At 34.7% G+C, this 21,319-nt stretch overlaps 2 protein-coding genes across 2 annotated transcripts; both read right to left on the bottom strand.

Annotated features, from left to right (window-relative positions):
* Positions 1-6,682: 6,682 nt before the first annotated feature.
* On the bottom strand, positions 6,683-9,163 carry LOC132162473 (uncharacterized). Its single transcript, XM_059572713.1, has 4 exons — positions 9,070-9,163; positions 8,106-8,970; positions 7,481-7,638; positions 6,683-7,317 (listed from the first exon to the last, which is right to left on the bottom strand). Exons 1-4 carry the CDS (start codon positions 9,161-9,163, stop codon positions 6,683-6,685), a joined length of 1,752 nt encoding a protein of 583 aa, XP_059428696.1.
* Positions 9,164-11,755: 2,592 nt separating this feature from the next.
* On the bottom strand, positions 11,756-12,500 carry LOC132162472 (uncharacterized). The gene is made up of 2 exons (XM_059572712.1): positions 12,410-12,500; positions 11,756-12,297 (listed from the first exon to the last, which is right to left on the bottom strand). The coding sequence occupies exons 1-2, from the start codon at positions 12,498-12,500 to the stop codon at positions 11,756-11,758; spliced, it is 633 nt and encodes a 210-aa protein (XP_059428695.1).
* Positions 12,501-21,319: the final 8,819 nt, after the last annotated feature.

Below are 21,319 nucleotides of genomic sequence, written 5' to 3'. Positions count from 1 at the left end.
ACCCAAAAGTCAATGAAAGTGCTGACATGTTCAGGCCATGGATAGTAGATTACAGCCAGGGATTCCCTCAATACCCCGAGCTTCTTGCTGTACTTGTTGTAAGAACCTTCACAATATGGCACATGCACCTGCCGAAACACCTCCTTCCCCATGTCAAAACATACCACAAACTCTTCACGAATCGGATCCTCTGGACCAAACCTTGTTTGCGGCCAAAACGACCCAAAACCAAGCCAATACGGCACTCCTTTCACGATTACCGAACACTTACATTGCTCGATTACAGAGGGAACAATGGCATCGATCAATCTCCAAGAGCCTGTACTCGTCGAATACACCTCAACTTGGGCAGGAAGTAAACGGTTATCCTGGGCTTTACAATACACAATCCTTACCAATTTATAATCATTAAGATTGTAACCAAATCCAATGGAGACCCAACTCAACGTGCTGGGAAACGTGGGGTGGATGCGAGGTGTAGGCAGAATTTTGTGTTCTCTAATAGCAGGATTCCATAAAAGAATCAACAAGGATTTATATAAACAGACTAACCCATCACAAGAACCCACCATTATTAATCTAACTTTTTCCTTTAAAGGAGTTTCTATCTTGACCGCCGCCGCATCGATTGCTTCGCTCGATAGCAAGGACATGGTGTGGTTTTCAGCTCCGTGGCTGTGAACAAGAAGATGATCACAAGCATGATTGGCTGAGCGGCTGAGATGGGTGGTCGTAAAATCACGACTTTTCAGTAATGCAGACCAGGATTTGCACACTAACCTGAATCGAACAAGCGGCTTGACCGGAAGCCTGAAGAGAATGTCTCTGAGCACATCTTCCGGCAAGTAACTGGTCGGCATAAGCTCTGAATCGGCTTTGCAACAGCTTACTGCTACTACTGCTCGGTCGGGTTCAACTATATATGTTGCTTCTCCAACGGGATCTGATTGACAAAGTTGGTGGTTTAAGAGGAGATTAGGGTTTAAGACACACGATTAACAAATATATTTATCTTCTGATTGTGTGTGCGTGTGTTCAACGCCTATAGTTTAGTCTGTTTCTTTAATCTTTTGGGCCCTCCCTTGTTTCTCTGTTTCTGTACCGGTGGATTGGATGGGATGGGATGCATTATTCAAGTGGAAAAGGCTGTGGGCCAAGAGCCCCTTTTCTGAGCATGGGGTGTTGCACCATATTTGAATTACCTTAAAATTAAAATTAGGAATTTGAGGTGAATTGTATTATCTTTGTGAAAATTAGATTAGTTAACTTCAGTAATTTTATAATATTGAATTACTCTAAATTAAGAGATTTAATTAAAATTATATTTCATGTGTAAGCTCTATAAATAAATAGAGACTTTGTATTGTAAACTCATCAAGTGAATAAGAGCAATAATGTAGACTTTAAGACTTTATTTTATAGATCTAAGTTATAGACCGAACCACGTAAAATTTTTTGTCTTTATTTTTATTTCATTATTATTTTCTTCGATTACCATGATCATATGGTGAAGATAAATCCCGAAATATAGTCGAAAGAAAAGAAATTAAAATTATTTTTTTATTAAAAAAAATAACATTTAGAAATTAAAGACAATTTAGTTGGGATTAATTATTCTGGTGAAGTATGTATATTTCATTAATTACACTAACTTTTACAAATCAATGAATTGTAGCTTTTGCTTGTTACCTTCTTCTCCAATTTATGTTGTTAAAGAACTAACGACGCTACACTTGATAAATTTTTTTGGTAAAGTGATCAACCTACGGAAAATGATCATCTTATGATCGTGCTTATATATATATATATATATATATATATATATATGTATAATGTCATGTCATTTAAAGAGCTATATAGAGTACAAGGAGACCAAACCATTAAAACCACTGAGACGACACGCACCAAGAGCCAAGAGGGGCAAGAGCACAAGGTAACTTTTCTCATAGGAGGCTAGAAGCTTGTGAATAAATCACTTTTTTTTTTTTTTTTTATTATTATTATTATAGGCAGATTAGATACATCTTTAATTAAGAAATTAATAAAATATTTAAATTGTATGAAACATATTATTGTAGTTACCTAATGTTATGGAGAACAACAAAGATTTCATTGAGCTTTAAAAATGATATATATATTCAAAATTATCAACAATAAAAAAATCATGCAATGATTTCAAAATATGAAGACCAGGACTATTAAATAAATTAGAGAAATATTAAGGTGTAATAAAAATATCATTTTGAGCCCATAAAAGTTTTAGGTGGCAAGAGAAAGAGATCCTCTTCATTTCACATTTCAAATGAAATGGAGAAGAGCCATTTAGGCTAAATGGTAGTATATGATTGTCATTTTTTTAAAAGATGTAGATATTTTTGACAACCATGTCCCATCATTTAGCCTAAATGGCTCCTCTCCATTTCATTTGAAATGGAGAGGATTCCTTTTCATGGCAAGAGGTTATAGGCTCTATTCGTAATTGTTGTGGTAATATCCACTGATGGGCCTATGACCTCTTGCCACTTAGGACTAGGGGTGCAAAGGCGGGCGGTTAAAAACCGCCCGCTAACCGCTAACCGCTATAACCGCCAACCGCCTAACCGCCTAACCGTCTAACCGCATTAACCGCTAACCGCCTAACCGCCATAACCGCCTAGCGGTTATTGGGTCTACTAACCGTAACCGCTAACCGCTAACCGCCTTTTTATATAATATATTTTTATAATTATAATTATAAAAATATTTATAGATATAACATAATCACTTGATCATTAAATCACAATTTTTTTAAAAAATAATTAAATCACAATTTGAGTATTAATATATTATCACTATAATTTATATGATATAATCATATAATCACTTGATCATTAAATTACAATTTTTTTTAAAAAAATAATTAAATCACAATTTGAGTATTAATATATTATCACTATAATTTATATAATTATATCATATGAGATTGATCATTAAATCATTTGATTATATAATAACAAATTATACATATATAATATGACATAACTCATAAGTATACCACTCCATACTAATACAACAATTAAATATCTAGAGACTTATTTTCAATGTATGTTATAAACTTATAAGTCTATATATGTTATAAGTCTATATAAGTCTACATATGTATATGAATAATATAAATGTATAATATCAATACTTAATCATATGATTTAATGAAAATTCAAATACTTTATTCAAGACTTCAAGTAAATCATATTATTAATGTACAATGATGATATGATTCGTATAATATCAAATTAAGTAATTGACATTGAATTAAACAATGACCAATGTGTTACTTATAAACACAATTTAAGTATTAATGTATTATCATTATAATTTTAGTAATTTATATATTATCACTATAATTGATATGATTATATCACATGATGATTTGATCATTAAATCATATGATTATATAATAATAAATAATACATATATAATATGACATAACTCATAAGTCATAAGTCTACAAGTTAATCATATGATTCATGTACAATGATAATCACAATTGATTCAATTGAATTAAACAATATATATATTACTTATAACTATAAGTCTACAATTTAATTAAAGCATTATTAGATATTTTAGGAATTTAGGATTTAGGAGTTTGAACATTACCATTTACCATTAGATATTAAGTTCAATTCAAAGAAAAAAGATTATAAGTAAATATGATAAGAATTTAAATGATTAACCGGTTATGATTTAATATTTAAGGAAATTTTTTTAAAGTACAAGTAAATGTAAATTTTTGGTCAAATATTTTTGATTTTTTAATATGGGCTCTTTTTATAGCAATTGGGCCCAAGAAGATATTAAAAATACAAGAAAAAAAAGCGAGGGTAAAAAAAAGCCAAAAAAAAAAGCCCAAAAAGCCTTAAAGAAAGCCCAAAAAGCAAAAAAAAAAAAGCCCAATTTTAAAAAAGCGGTTAGCGGGCGGTTATCTATTTTGCTAACCGCTAACCGGCGGTTAACCGCTAACCGTTAACCGCTAGGCGGTTAGCGGTTGCGGTTAGTAAAATCAACTAACCGCTACGGTTAGCGGTTATTGCCACTAACCGCTAACCGTAACCGCCTTTGCACCCCTACTTAGGACTTTTATGAGCTAAAAATTGTCTTTTTTTTTTTTTTGCACTATAGCATATCTCAATAAATTAATACTAGGCATAAGAAAATAAAGTAAAGAAAATATTTTGGATGGCTTTATTCTGATCATGACTTTACACAAAAAGAAAATAAAGAAAATATTTTTTGTGCTCCAAACATCATATTGATGATTCTTCGTTTAATTGGATTAGTTTGCTTCTCTCAAACGTTTTTAGTTGATTTTTTTTTTTTCTATTTTTTTTTCTTTTTAATTATGATGTAGTTTATAAATATTTTGTGCTTTGAGTTATTTGTATTAATATTTTTACTTTGATCAAATATATATATAAACTATTCTTAAAAAAAATATTGCCAAACGAGCCAATAAATCAATGACATGGTATATATGTATGTACTTCATTAATTTGCTTTTGCTAGTAGCATATCTCAATCATATCAATTAAAGAAGCTGAGTCACTTAATTATTAAACTTTCAAAATTAGAAGTTGAGTCAAAATTATTTCGTGGGTTTATAAGTGCATGAAACTTTATACGAAAAAATATTGAAAAAAGAGCAGAAGCAAAGAGATAAAGATCGAGACCGATAAAAACTTTACATTTATCTATAAGATAAGAATATATTTAAAGTCATCAAATTCTATTTGAATTCAAATATTTACGGATGAGGGCTATTGAAATATATTATACCGTATTACAATAATAATATTTATAGAGAAATTAAGGTTTGATAAATAAGATAAGATGATGAGATTGAACATAAAAGACCAAATTCGGGCTCTGTTACATATCTTTATTTCCTCACAGAGGGACTAGACTCTCCATGTATGTAAAAATCCAGGTAGAAAAAAGCGTGGGAAGCACTAGGCCATAAGTTGAAAGTTTGTTTACTGCTTTGATATTACGATCATGAGAATAACTTATATAGGGAGGTTGTACAAAAGTCACCTTTTGTGCCACCAATAAAAAGCTGACACATCAGCCAATTTCATTAAACTTATACTTCAAACAAAAACTCAATCACACCAGATTATACTCTAAAAAAATAAAAAAAAATAATAATATTTTTTATTTAAAAAGCCACCCCTCCCTCACATTGGGTGGCCGGCCACCACCCCTAGACATATGGTCACAATTATTCTATGGCCCTGGTGGAGCCACCACCCCAGACCGATTCTCAGGAGCTGGTTTTCCCCTGCCCCATGGTGAGCCATCGGCCACCCCATGGCTCTAATGGGTGGCCATGAAAGCCACCCCTGTGCCATGGATAAGTGGCTGTCTCATGGTTAAGGTGACAGCCACTGTATCCTGACCAGAAGTGCACACCTAAGCCTAGGGTGGAACAGGAGCCACCCCATGGCTTCCCAGGGCAAACACCCCAGATCCGACTGGGGTGCATGGGCCTGCAATGACAAGTAAAACCCCACCAAACTCCCACACAAACCCACCAAGGCGGATTTGAGAAAGGGCCATGGGCACAGGATTTTTCCACCCCTAGGCCTGGTTTTGAATTTTTCCTATGATACCCTTCAAATACCAACTTCATTATTAGTATAAAATATAAAACCTAACTCTAACATATTTTTCTAGCGCCGTTTCTCACTTTCTCGTCTCTCACGCTTCTATCTTCTCTCTTGCTCTCTCTCCATCTCTCATCTGCTTCTCTCTTCGTCTACGCCGTTGCTCGACATCCTCCGGCCACGGGCTATTGCGCCACTCCCACCTCTAGACCACGATCCAGGTTTTTTTCTCTCTCTCAAGAGATCTCAAGTTTTTGGTCCAGATTTCAAATTTTTTTCTCCCTCGTCCAGATTTAATTCCAAGTTCTTTGGTTTAGGTTTGATTCAAGGGTTCTGATGTAGGTTGTGTAACTTGTGTTGGTTTAGGAGGAGAAGAAACCTGCAGAAGAGATGAAACGAAAAAGAGAGAAAGAAAGAAGACAAGCCGGCAAAGGAAAGAAAGGAGAGGATCTGAGGAAGAGAGAACCCAACCTGCACAACCTGCAAAACCCGCCCCGCAACACCCGAACCCGCGCGAATTTTCTTCCTTGTGCTTGGGTGGCGGGTTGAAATTTGCAGAACCCGCACTATGCGGTGCGGGTGAGAAAAATGGCGATACCTGCCCTGCCTTGACTCGTGCCCACCCCTAGCCAGCGAGCCACCCTAGGCCATGGGAGTGGCCATGCGGCCACCCCCATGGCCTAGGGGTGGCGGCCGGCCACCCCAAGTGGGGGAGGGGTGGCTAGCCAGCCACCCCTTCAATTTTGTTTTGTTTTTTTTTTTTCTAAAAAAAAAAAAACAATTAATTTTTATTTATAATTTGGTGTAGTTAGGCTTTTTTTAAAAGATTTAAGTTTGATAAATTTAGCTTAAATGTCACCTTCTGATTGGTTGCACATTTTGTACAATCTCCCTATATAAGATCATACACCAACAACTCTTCGTTATTATTCAGCCCTATGACCACGCCATCTCTCCAACACCCCAGCAGCACCCCAAAACTTGGAAAGGGTCCAATCCTCCGCACTTTGATCCAACGCTCGTGATCAACCCCATCATCATCTTTCATCATCACCCAAATGTAAGCCGGATCCCATCACCCAAATGTCAACGAAATTACTCACTTGTCCACTGCAATGATAGCAGATTATAGCCAGGGATTCATTCAATACCCCGAGCTTCTTCCCGTAATTACAATAAGAACCGTCCGGCGTGTGCACCTGCTGAAACACCTCCTTGCCCAAGTCAAAATATACCACACTTTCTCTATAACGAATACTATTGTAGTCCTGACCCATCCAATATGGCACTCCTTTCAAGATTACCGAACAGTTATGGTCGAGGATAGAACAGGGCACAATGGCATCGAATACTCTCCAACAACCCGTACTCGTCGAGTACACCTTAACTTGGGCACGCATACGATGATCTCGAGGTTCATTGCACGAATACAAAATTCTCACCACCTTGTAATCATTAAGATGGTAACCAAATCCTACGCTGTAGAACCTCAACGTGTTCAGGGAGCCGGGGTCGATGCCAAGTGTAGGCAGAATTTTGTGTTCTCTAGTAGCAGGATTCCATAACGTAATATTCCTCTTGCCATTATATAAACAGATTAAACCATTACAAGAACCCATCACCATTCCTTTTTCTGGAGTTTCAATCTTGACCGCCACATCGAGTGCATTGCCTGATATAAAGCTCAGCGAATGGCTTTTATCTCCTTCAAGTAGGTCAATGTGACAGCCGTGATTGGCGTCAACAAGTAGGTGACAGCAGTGATTGGGAGAGTGGTTGAGATGGGTGGTCGTAAAATCACAACTTTTTAGTAAGGTAGACCAGGATTTGCATACCAATCTGAATCAAACGAGGGAATTCATCGGCAGCCTCAACATAATGTCTCTGTGAAAATCTTCGGGCAAGTAAATGCAGGTCCGCTTCACCATGGCTAGCTGCGACGACGTCTACTACGTAAGCTGTGAATCGGCGTACGTTGCTCCTAGTTTCATTGCTGGTTTTAGAGGTGATTAGGGTTTAAAAGAGTGCATAGAAGATTCCCTACTATTTCTCATGGGTATGCATTGATATGTATAATAATCCTTTACAACAAGATTCCCTACTATTTCTCATGTAATTGCTTTCGTACCCTTCTCCATGGGTATGCATTGATATATATAATAATCCTTTACAACAAGATTCTCTACTATTTCTCAATTACAGCTAGACATAAGATTACATCAAATAACAAATAATATTTAAACTAAGAGACATTATCCCTTATCACTTGAACTCAATGATATAAATGTCAAATTACTCACGATTTATCCTAAAACCTTAAATTGATAGAAAAATATAAATTTAATTAATTAATATTTAACACACAACAATTACAGGATTAATCAGATTGAAAACAAAAGGGTGTGCAATCACATCAAACAAATTTGGCCTTTGTTACAGATCTTTGTTTCCTCCGTTCACAGAGCAACTAGGCTCTCCATGTAAGTAGAAACTCTCGCAGAAAAAAAATTGGAAACCACCCCATATATGAAAAGTTTGTTTACTGCTTTGATATTAGGGTCATACACTAACAACTCATTGTTACCATTCTGCCATACGACCACCCCAGCTTTCCAACACCCCAGCGGGATCCCAATACTTGAAAAGGGTCCAATCCGCTCTACTTTGATCCAACAATCATCATCTTTCATCACCCAAATTTCAACGAAATTGCTGGTTTGTTCACGCCAAGGATAGTAGATTATAGCCAGGGATTCATGGAGTACTCCGAGCTCCTTGCGGTAAGAACCTTCAGCATCTGGGACATGCACCTGCCAAAACACCTCATTCCCTATGTCAAAACATACCATAAACTCCTTAATTTCAACACTTGTTTTTTCCCTAAAAAGTTCAAGGCCCAGCCAATATGGCATTCCTTTCAGGATTACAGAACACATATAATACGGCCTGATTGAACAGGGCACAATGGCATCGACTACTCTCCAAGAACCTGTACTCATCGAGTACACCTCAACTTGGGCACGATTTGGAGGTTCATCCCGGGAATACAAAATCCTCACCACCTTGTAATCTTCAAGATGGTAACCAAATCCTACGCAGTTCCACCTCAACGTGTTGGGGGAGTCCGGATCGATGCCAAGTGTAGGCAGAATCTTGTGTTCTCTAGTAGCAGGATTCCATAACGTAATATTCCTCTTGCGATTATATAAACAGACTAAACCATTACAAGAACCCACCAGCTCATCTCCTATTTCAGGAGTTTCTATGTTGACCGCCACATCGAGTGCTTTGCCCGATATCAACATCATCGTATGCCTTTCAGCTCCTTGACTGTCAACAAGTAGGTGACAGCCATGATTGGCTGAGCGGTTGAAATGGGTGGTTGTAAAATTCCGACTTTTTAGTAAGGCAGACCAGGATTTGCTTACCAATCTGAATCGAACGAGGGGCTTCACAGGTAGCCTCAAGAGAATGTCTATGAGCAAATCTTCAGGCAAGTAACTGGTCGGCATCACCATGGCTCCAACTACGTACTACGTAAGCTGTGAATCGGCGTTGCTGCTTGGTCGGGTTCAAATATAAAAGGTTGCTCCTCCGACAAGGATTGCTAGACAAAGTTGCTGGTTTATAGGAGATTAGGGTTTAAGACTTTCAATTTATTTATCTTCTGATTGTGTGTGCTTTTGTTCATCGCCCACCGCACTGGGCATGGCCCATGAGTCCATGACCATATGGTCCACGCGTACAGCTCCACATATATATATATATATATATTCAAAAAAAAAAAAACAAAAAAAACATATTAAAAAGTCACATTTAGATAGACAATTTAGTTGGGATTAATTATTCTGGTTAAGTATGGATATTACAATACACTTTATTTTTTTTTTCCTCTCAATTTTATTAGAGCCAAAAAGTTGGGGTGGTATTACGGGTTAATAGGTCGGGTTTGTCCCATCGTATCGAGTCATAGATATATGACTATTTGAGTCAATTATAATCCAACCAATTTAATTAAACTAGTTAAATATCTCATCCCTAACACAACCCATTTAAATAAACGGACCCATATAATCAATTTAATAAATAGATAGCGTGTTGGGTTAATCCGAACACGACCCATTTCATCTTGTTTCAATATGTTTACTATAAATAGAGTTGAAATGTAATTTAAATTTATACAGGTTATGCAAGTTAATTGTGGGTTAAACATATTGACCCGAGATTAATGTGTTTATTAATAATTAATATTGTTTGATTGGGTCGGTTCGATTTGACCCGAATCTTACTAGACTAATTCTTAACCAGTAAATTTCGTGTCATGTTCTTATCAGACTCATTAATCATGTCAAAAATTGACTGCCCTTAAAAAAAATAATTATTGCTTGACCCCAATATACATATGTATCCCTACAAATTAATGAATTACAGCTTTTTGTTGTCGCCTTCTCCCCCAATTTTTCTGAAGTTATCAAATTAGAGCCTATATATAGGAGCCCGAGCCATTAAATTACTGGCTCTAATACATGCTGAAATTATGTGGTATGCTTTTTTAAATGGTCCAGACAAGCCCAACCCAATAATGCACAAGGTAATTTCTCATACAAGCTTGTAAAATAAACCATGCTTTTATTGCCCCTTTTTTTTTTTTTTTTTTTGGCATATAAAGGGGAAAAAGTCTTGCACACCTATATACATCTACCATAATTAACGATTTAATAATTACACGCCCTAGGACAAATAAATCACCTTATTATTAGATACATTTTTAATTAAGAAATATTTGACTAATATCTAATATTTATATGAGTAATACTACTCTTCACATCAATTTATCACATTCATTTCGCATCAGTTGATAAGGCGACGCAAGGTATAAAGTGAGCGTAAAGAGAAGCGTTACTCTATTTATGAAGTAATTAGCAGCAAGGTATCAATTTAGGGCACATATTAAAAATAGAGATATGGTTCGAACTCCATATTATTTATTCTAAAAGCTTAAATCGAAAGAAAAATATAAAATTAATAACTTAATTATATTTTTACACACAACAATTACAAGATCAGATTGAACATATATAAAAGGGCCTGCAAGCACATCAAACAAATTTAGCCTCCATTACAGATTTTTGTTTCCTCCGTACGTTCAGAGAGCAACTAGGCTCTCCATGTAAGTAAACACGCCGGTAGGAGCCCCATAAATGGAAAGTTTGTTTACTGCTTTGGTATTAGGTCATACAAGAACAACTCATCGACACCATTCTGCAATACGACCACCCCATCTTTCCAACACCCAGCGGGATGCCAACATATGAAAAGAGTCCAATCCTCTGCACTTTGCTGCAACACTCGTCATCTTTCATCACCCAAAAGTCAACGAAATTGATGACTTGTTCATCCCAAAGATAGTAGATTATATTAAGGTGGTTCAGCATATAATCTACATCTATACATTAAAGCCTTAATAAGCTACATATTTTCTTAATTTATAATTTGAATATAGATTTATAATTTGAGTACACTGCTCTATTTATAAAACTTTACATGATTTGAAATATTTCAAATACAATCATATCCCTTAAATCAATGTTAACAAATATTATCTCAATCCTTTAATTTGAGGAATACAAATCAACATTTATCACCAGATTTAGGGAATACAAATCAATGTTTATCACCAAGGATTTATATCTTTAACATGCCCCGCAAGATGAACGGTCTGTTAGCAATCATTGATCGAACATCGAGTGACTAGAGTTGGTGGCGCCTGATTGAAAGATCGGTTGCTCTTGAACTTGAACTTCGGCAACTATGGCCGGAATTTGAACATTGGCAATTTTTTTTGGCCGGAATCGGTTACGGCAATTGTGGCCGGAATGAGCCAATTACGGGCCACAAGTAAAAATTGTAATCCAGGATATAATAATTGGCGTTAGCATGTTTGCTCTGATACCATGTAGAAACACATAATATAATTTGTGTATACTGTTCTATTTATAGAGCTTTACATATGATTTGAAATATTTCAAATACAATAATATCTCATAAATCAAGAATAATAAATATTATCGATTTATTTGGGAATATAAATCGATATTTATTACAAGGATTTATATACCTTCTGCATCTGGGACATGCACTTGCCGAAACACTACCTTCCCCATGTCAAAACATACCACAAACTCCTTACGCACATACATTTCGTCTTTCCAAAAAGATTCAAAACCCAGCCAATATGGCACTCCTTTGAGGATTACCGAACACTTATGCGGCCAGAGAAAACAGGGCACAATGGCATCGACCACGCTCCAAGAACCTGTACTCGTACGGAACACCTTAACTTCGGCTGGAACTGGAGGTCCTTCAAGGGAATACTCAATTCTCACCACCTTGTAATCATTAAGATGGTAACCAAATCCCACCGCCCTCATCAGCGTGGAATAGAACTTGTTGTCCATGCGAGGTGAAGGCAGAGTCCTCTGTTCTCTAGTAGCAGGATTCCATAAGGTAATATTCCTCCACCCATGATATAAACATACCAAAACATTACAAGAACCCACCATTCCTCTATTCTCAACTCCTATTTCAGGAGTTTCTATCTTGACCGCTCCATGATGATCGAGTGATATCAAGCCCATGCCATGGCTTTCACCTTCATCTCCATGACTGTCAACAAGCAGGTGACAGCCATGATTGGCTGAGCGGTTGAGATGGGTGGTCGTAAAATCATGACTTTTTAGTAAGGCAGACCAGGATTTGCATACCAACCTGAATCGAAGGAGTGTCTTCACCGGTAGCCTCAACAGAATGTCTCACAAAATCTTCAGGCAAGTAAATGCAGGTCCGCTTCACCATGTGGATCCGACTACTACGTAAGCTGTGAATCGGCGTACGTTGCTCCTAGTTTAGTTGCTGGTTTTAGAGGCGATTTGCAGGGTTTAAGACTTTCAATTTACATGTATTTATGCTCCGGTTGTGTGTGTGCGTGTTTAGTCGGTTTCTTTGTCTCTCTCCTTCTGCAATGTGGATTGAAACTGGATGGGATGCATTCAAGTTGAAAACGCTTTGGGTCCAGAGCCCATATACTCGGCTTGGGCCATGGCCCTAGTGTCCAGATGAATCCCATAATATAGTCCAAAAAAATAAATTAAAATTAATTTTCTTTAAAATAAAAAAATAAATAAAAAAAATTGTTTTGTTTTGTTTTTTTTTTTTTTTTTTCCATCTCACAGTATATATAAGGCCAGTTCATTTAAAGAGCCCAGACAAGGCCAAGGCATTGAAGGAGCCCACTACATGTGTACCGGCATGTTATATGAGTCCTGCTATGCGGCTGCCCTTAGCGTAGGACATATATTAAAATAATAATAATAATAAAAAAAAAAAAATTTGTTAGTTAAATTTCTATGAGTTAATATTTAACTTTTAATGCTTCAAAACTTATTTTTGGATTCAAAACTAAAATTTAGGGGTGGAAGGTTAACCCTTTAGGAATTGTATCATCCAAAAGGGATTCAATCATCCTAAATTTGGTGTTAATGCTCCAAATTTGGTATTAATACTTCAAATTTAGTGCTAATATTTCAAATTTAGATTTCCTTTTAATATTTCTCTTCTTCAATTTAAAAAAAATAAAAAAAAAAATAAATAAATAAAAAAGAAGAAGAAGAAGCAAGCAAAATATCTGACATTATTTAAAAAAAATTGGCCACGTCAATTTGGCAGACGCTGGGATGACCCCAGGCTGCCAAAAATCTCTAGTACTCCTGATATGCAAGCCGAATGTGGTATTTTATAGAATAGCCTTTCCAATATCAGATAAGTTTCCACGCAGAGAATGGAAATGGGCTCCGCAGACCAATGGTCTAGACAAGCCCAGCCCAGCCCAAATATCTTACAACCATTTGAGACATTATACAAACTTATAAAGCTTGTAAAATAACCATATTTTTGTTTAAAAATTTCCTCGAAGGAAAAATTGTCCAATCAATTTAAAATAATGCTAAGTATTTATAAACATTTTAAAGGCACATTAAATTCTTAACGTCATTAATAGCAGTTTACTAACTTAGACTAAATTGAATGTGTATTTTAAATGTTTATAGACATTTGACATTATTTTAAATAGGTTGAACATTATTTCCTTGATTTGCAGAAAATTTCTCTCCTAAAAATTAATTCATGCAATAGAGGGGATGAAGTCTTCCACACCTACACAGGCTACATCTACCATAACGATTTAATAGTTACACCCCTAGGAACAATAAATCACCTTATTAATATTATTATTATTACTCCACTTCTTTACACCCACTTTTTCACATCCAAACGTGTATTCGGATCCCCTCCAATTGGGAAGAAATTGGAGATTTTTTAATTGTTAATCATGACCCTTCATTTTAAATTTAATAGTATATAAAATTATTTAAACTTCCGTAAAACAAAAGACAGCATTTAATGCCTTAGTTATATAAAAATGAAGAGTCACAATTAACAATTAGATAATCTCTAATTTCTCCTCAATTTGAGGAGATTTCAATTCCCCAAGCATAGCTTTTTAAAATCATCATGAATTAAAATCTAATAAAAATTCAACTCGAATTCAATGATAATTTTAAAAGTCATCTACAAGTATGATGAAGAAGTGAGAATGTGTAGCATTATTCTTCTTAAATATTGATTGGGCATACTAATTAATATGATTCCTTTCTTAGTGTCAATATTCCCGGCCATCTCATCCAATTAAGGTTAAGACATTCACCGCCATCCCTTTTGATGTCAACAGGAAGCTCATCCGGCCATCCTTCTTGGCATACGCTAATTAATGATGATCTCCTCCCGCGACAACCATTGACCGATGGTTATACATGTCTGTCGGAGATCCCGACAGAACTGAAGATATTTTATAAATATAGCTCTCAGAAGCCACATTAATCAAAGTTAGAATCTGAACGCTGCTGAAAATTTGGAACAAATAAACCAAAACATAAAACCAGTTGTTAGAATATCTTTATCACCGATTAATCACTAAGCTAGTCGGCCGCCGGATAAGCTTTTGATGTTCTTATTTAGGAGGACTTGTGCCCTATTGCTATTGGCGACCGCCGTCGACTTTGATTTTCTAACCTTCTGGCCGGCGCCGAGTGTGACGGTCTTTAATTCTTGTATGCTGTATGCCTTTTTATCCCTATATCAGGAAATTGTATGAAGTAGTAGCAAATCCACGCATGGAAGGTCAGCATAATCCAGCTTTTACGTACACACAATGAATGCATGGGAGAGTTGATATTTGTAGGTAAAGCAGATAATGATGTTGGTCTAAGCGCATCGTTAGTTGTCCGCGGCCACTTGTAAAGTTTTTAAATTATTGAAGAAGTGATGTGATGTTAATTTAACGACCCACTTAATGGTCAAAACCTACCGAAAATAGACCAAATTATGCCTTGCAAGTTATCTGTTTAATTGATGACAATTATGACAATATTCAGATTTTCCTGAATGTTCCCAAATTGTGTCTTGCAAGTTAGGATTAATATCTATTTTCTTCAATGGTCCCAAATCACTCCGTAATCAGGATCAGTTGATCAATTTATCTACTTTTAGATCGCGTAAGCATGAGTAGATTTAAAAAAAATGCTGTAACCAAACTATATTCACATGAAATAGCTATTTCTCAAGAAAAAAAAAAAAAAAAAGTTATATTATCCCATAAATGGAATAGCCCTAAAAATTATTTTGCAAAGTACCTTTCTTGGTTTCCAGAGCACAAAAAAACTATTTGTAGACGTCATTTCCTTGTCGACCATCGCCCGACGGAACCCACTATCGACCACCACCCCCACATAGCCACTGCCAACGGTTGTTTGCCCCAACCTATAATTGATAACCATATTCGGGGGTCATCTGTTGTTACTGGGATTGCTTTACAACTGTCTTTGGTGGCTCTTTATTGTTACCAGCCACCGTCTCCGACAACCCTTTACCACTGTCTACCAATGTCATCAACTGCAATCTTTGGCAACGCTTAGCTTTGTTGTCACTAGCCACCTATGAGGAAAATGACGAATATGAATTGTTTTTTTTTTTTTTTTTGCACAGGAAAAGAAAAAAAAAAGAAGAAGGTTTTTTGAGATTTTTCTTATAAGTAAATGTATTTTTAGAAAAAATTGGTTCAAATATGATTTTATTTTAGTTAAAAAATTTGTTTATTCCTGTATTGTCACCAAACAAATAAATATGAATTGTCATTTTATTTCAGCTTCTCATGTATTCCTCCTAATACTTATTCTTAATTATAAATAATTAGTATTATGACGTACCAAATGTGACCTTAGATTGAACATTATTTTTCATCTTGTTAGCAGATGCCCCATATAAGGAGAGGGCCGGGGTGAAACCTTTTGAAGTACGATCGCATAAACCCTCTTTCTACAAATACTCTGCTCTATAATTTTTTTATTTTATTTTTTATCTTCTTAAAGCAAAAATATGAACAAAAAATACAAACACAAAACACTCATAAAAATACAAAAGCATATATATTTCATATTTATATCACATCATAACACTTTTAAAAACGAAAAATAAAATATATCCCCCCAAACCACTCATTCTCATAGCAATTTTCATCATTTATCTTTGTTGACTTAAGCATTGGAGAGCTCTTTCATCAACAACCTTCGACAAGAATCCAATTGTTTTACGTAAAACAATGGATGGACCGCACACAAAAAAAGAGCATATTTAGTATCATTTTTTAAACTTCATTATGATGACCCTTGATCTTCTAAATAGTAATTAGTAATAATAATAATAATAATATAAGAACCCCTAAAGTTCAATTTTTTATTTTGTCTCTACTTGCAGGTGTCCATTGGGAATTTGGGCGAGTCCTATTGTGCGATTAACTGCATCATGTGTCTATGCATATATGTATAAAAGAATTGATTGAAATGTACATTAATTAGCTGCATGCTCGTGCACAGATCGATTATTAAAATGAAGATACAAAATATAAAGAGCATTAAGATGATATGAATTTGTCTAAACTAATATAATATTTTTGATAAGACGAAGAGAGAACTATCAATTTGTATCAATTAAAACTTTTTGTTACATGATTTCAAATAGATATGGTAAATAATATTTCAAATCTTTCAGAACTTTTGCTAATTTCTCATAGAGTTTTTTTTTTTTTTTTTTCCTAAGCCATTAATGCTAATGGAGTTTAAATTATAACACACACACACACATATATATATATATATATATATACATATATATATATATATATATATATATTACAATGTGTTACACGACAGAATTAGGACGACGCTTAATTTACCATATTGTGTCATGTAATCTCCTACACTTCTATAAAAATTGTAGATTCTAAAATTACGTAAATGTATGTCAATCCTTACATTCATGTTATCCAAAAAGCAAAAAACAATTATCCTCCAAAAAAACTTCACTTTTAAAGAAACGCTAACTTCTTAAGAAAAAATAAAATCTAGATGTTTCTCAGAACACAAGTCACTAAAGTGAGCCAATTTATTTGACTCTAATCAAAACCTTAAACAAAAGGGAACAAGATCCTCTCCAGTTCATTTTGAACTGGAGAGTATCTAGTTAATGGCCAAGATCTCGCTAGAGAGATCATGGGGCCATAAATGCATGGGATCTGTTCCATTAATATAACTAAGAATAAAATATTAATAAAATATTCTTTATATTTTAAAAATAATAATAAAAAATTAAAAGAAAATAATAAAAAACTAAGGGGTGGCTGGCCACCCATATGGGGTGGCCGGCCACCCTAGTCGGGCTTGGGGGTGGCTCTTTTCGCCACCCCCATGGCCCTTAGGGGTGGATCGGCCATCCCCAAGGGCCAAATAAAAAAATTAAAAAAACTCATGTGCATCTTACATGTTATTAAAAAAAAAAAAAAAAATGATACTTGTCATTTTTATAGACTAGATTGAAGGAAGTTCCTCTAACCCATTTTGGAGGAAAACTCTGTCATTTTTTTTATTATTTATGTTAATGGGATCCACCAGGATCCTGGCCATTAACTAAATACTCTTCAGTCCAAAATGGACTGGAGAGGATCCGGTTCCAAACAAAAGACAAATTAATCATGTTCTACTTGCAACCTTAAATACTCAAATTAATGACTCAGATGCTGTAGAACTTAATGATCAACCTGAAGAGAGGCAGGCAGACACACTGATTAGATTCAGTTGGCATGTGTTATATATTGGGTGTGTTTGGCAAAGGGCTTGAAAAATGAAGTGGACTGGAACTGTAGTAGATTTGATTGATGTGAGAAAAAAAGTAAGAATGTTTTGTATAAAAAAATGAAAAAAAAAAAAAAAAAAATTGTAGTAATTTTTTTACTTGAATAGTAATAAAAAGTGATTTATGTAATGTAAAAAGTAAAAATGTTGAGATTGATTTTGAGAAAATTTTTTTGAGTATTTGAGTTCGGTTTGGTCCACTCATTTGCCAAATACACCCAATTGAACTAGCGTTTGATTTTTAGAATGAGATTAACAGTACTAGCTACTACTGTCACCATGCATGCATCCTTATACCAGAATTGGACCTCCTTAATGAATTTGTCCCAGATGATCTGCTTTTTCCCTTGGAAACAAACAAAGTTGGAAAATAGAATGAAACAGGAGATCCAGCTAAAGTATTATAGCGTGTTGGGTCTCACTTATTACAGAAACAGTTGTACCACATATAAAAAATTGTGTTAAAACATTTAATTAAATTTATATCTTCCTTTTAATTTAAACTTTAACAAAAGTGACGATTTAACAAAATACCTATACTCTGACAATAAATCACTAGCTAGTATACTCTTATTGCAAATGGGGGACAGGGTATTATTGAAAAATCTAAAAGAACTATTAAAAAATATGAACCATCGAGCCCGTACGTATAGGAGTTGTTGGCGGCAGTTAATTAATGTGTCCATCTGGAGTGGCAACGAGTTCCTAACCTCAACAACAAAATCCACAACTAGTAATAAATTTATAATTTCTAAAAGAATTGATTTTCTTTCAAGTTAACCCGTTCTTGGTGAGAAATACCAGTTGGTTGATTTTGATATATCTACCGTTAGAAACTTTTGCAAGAAGTGAATCAGATCGATCATAAAGTCTTTCCAACCACAAAAAATAAAAATAAAAATAATAATAAAAATCATTAAGACTTTCGGACCAAGTTATAAGTTAATTTAGAGAAAGAATTTTTTTTTTTTTTTTTTTTTTTTTTTTTTTTTTGTAATTAGAGAAAGGAAATTTTAATTGTTAGTCGGTTTAGTCTAAAAGGCAAGGTGAATGGAGGTTGACAGCTTTAGAAATAAATCGCCAAGGTAGTTAGCTAGCATTCAATACAAGTCAAGCAAAAATAGCTAGGCTCAACGACCCAAGCCTCGAAGCTTCACTTTGGCTCAAGCTGTATGGCTCGTATATATGCAAGCCATGTGTGACACACGCAACCAAATATGCGAGAAAGTTTGAGAAATAATTATAATACATATTTTGTTACAGATTAAGATGACAATTTGCGATATTATACGAAAAAGTTGATGAAATATTTATGAGAGAATGAGATGTTTGGGAAGGCCAAACGGCGTGGCATTGATGATCAAGTTATTGTACGTACTTGACCTGATTTTAGTAATGGATCGAACGCATCTCATGTCATGATGACTCCAAGCCCACAGAATTGAAGGCTCAGGAAAATCACCAACTCGTAAATTAAAGATTTGCCTACGTTTGCAACATCTCAAGGACTTGCTTACTTATCTAAAAGCAGGAAAAAGCGCGAAAAAAAAAAAAAAAACACTTAATTTCATATTTAATTAATTATGGTTTTAAAAGTCACTCATAAGTATGAGAAAATGAGTCTAAAAAAATAGGAGTAGGTGTAACATTACTCTATTAATTTAGTTATTATCTATTGGTTAAGAGTCTATGGTTTTTTTTTTTTTTTTGATATGTCTGCACAAAGGGAGGAAGATAGGAGATTCGAATTAGTGATCTCCGCTTTATGAAGTATGGTCCCCAGCCGGTTAAACTAGCTACCTCTTGGAGATGAGTCTATGCATATGGTTAGTAGTACTTTGTTATTTAGTTATTATCCATTGGTTGGAGTCTATCGTTAGTAGTATTAGAAGACTTAAGGGAATTAGAAGATGTTATGCGTATAAGAACAAAGATAGACCGTAGTTGTGTTCTAATGTTATACATACCAAACATGGCGGCGAGTTTCGCCAGTGGATAAATACTGTCTTTATTGTTTAGTTATTATCGATTGGTTAGAGCATATGGTTAGTAATGCTTTGTTATTTAGTTATTATCTGTTGGTTGGCGTCTATCTTGAGTAGTATTAGAAGTCTTTAAAGGATTAGAAGATGTCATATATAACCCTAAGAGTTGTCTTTCAATATGTTTCTATTTGCCCTCATGTTACCTACATGGGGGCAAGGCAAAGTATAAGGACCAAGGTAGATAATAGTTGTGTTCTACTATTACGTACCAAACATGGCGGTGAGTTTCGCTAGCTGATAAATAGTGTCTTTATTGTTTAGTTATTATCTATTGGCTAGAGTGTATGCTTAGTAATACTTTGTTATTTAGTTATTATCTATTGGTTGGAATCTATCATTAGTAGTATTAGAAGTCTTTACACTACAAAAAAATAGGTATTTTCTGACGTGGCAAACAGTGCATATTTTTTGCCACGTCAGCATTTTCTGACGTGGCAAAAAATGCCACGTCAGAAAATATTTTCTGACGCGCTAAAAAATAGCACGTCAGAAATTTTCTGACGTGCTAAATACTTGCACGTCAGAAAAAGAAAAAGAAAAAAGACCAAAATTTTGAAATTTTTTCCTCTTCTTATTTTCCCTCCGCTTTTTTCATCTTTTTATTCTTCCCCCTCATTTATTTTTCCAACACTGTCTCTCTCCTATCCCTTCGCTTAGTATAGAAATTAAAATCTAATTATCTCTATGTCTTTTTTTTTTCACTGAAAAACACTATTTAATTGGAGATAAAACAAACAAACATGAAATGAACTTGTCGTTGCATCCAAATAGCTAGGTTTTCTTCTTAATTATATTCATGAATTCTTTCATCTTTTTATTCTTCTCCTTCATGCAGAGAGAGAAGGAAAAAAAAAATTAGAAGAATTGAAGCCTACGTAGAAGAATTGAAGCCTACGTGCAGAGAGAGACAGAGAGAGAGAGAGAAAAAAAAAAAAAAGGGAATGAAGAAGAATGAATTAATTAAGAAAGGGAGAGAAGAAAAATAATGAAGACAAAAACAAAAAAAATTATAAAATAAAAGAATTCCTGACCATGGCGTACGTCGAGAGAATTCTGGCAGTGCCAAATATATACGTCGCGAGAATTCACCGGCGATGCCACTCCATCAACTTTTACGTCGAGATATATATATATATATATTATATGTTTCAAAAATAAATAAATAAATAAATAATTTTTATATTAGGTTTATTTATATTATATATATTCACCTTTTTTTTTTATGTTAGATTCCTAACGTGCTAAAAATAGCACGTCAGGAATTTAAAAAAAAAATTAAAATGAAGAAGATAGCTAGAAGCTAGCGTGCAGAGAGAGAAGGAAAGAAAAA

The sequence above is a fragment of the Corylus avellana genome, chromosome ca9 (genome assembly GCF_901000735.1).
Source record: "Corylus avellana chromosome ca9, CavTom2PMs-1.0".
Lineage (NCBI taxonomy): Eukaryota > Viridiplantae > Streptophyta > Magnoliopsida > Fagales > Betulaceae > Corylus > Corylus avellana.
This window is presented reverse-complemented; position numbering and strand designations above follow the sequence as displayed.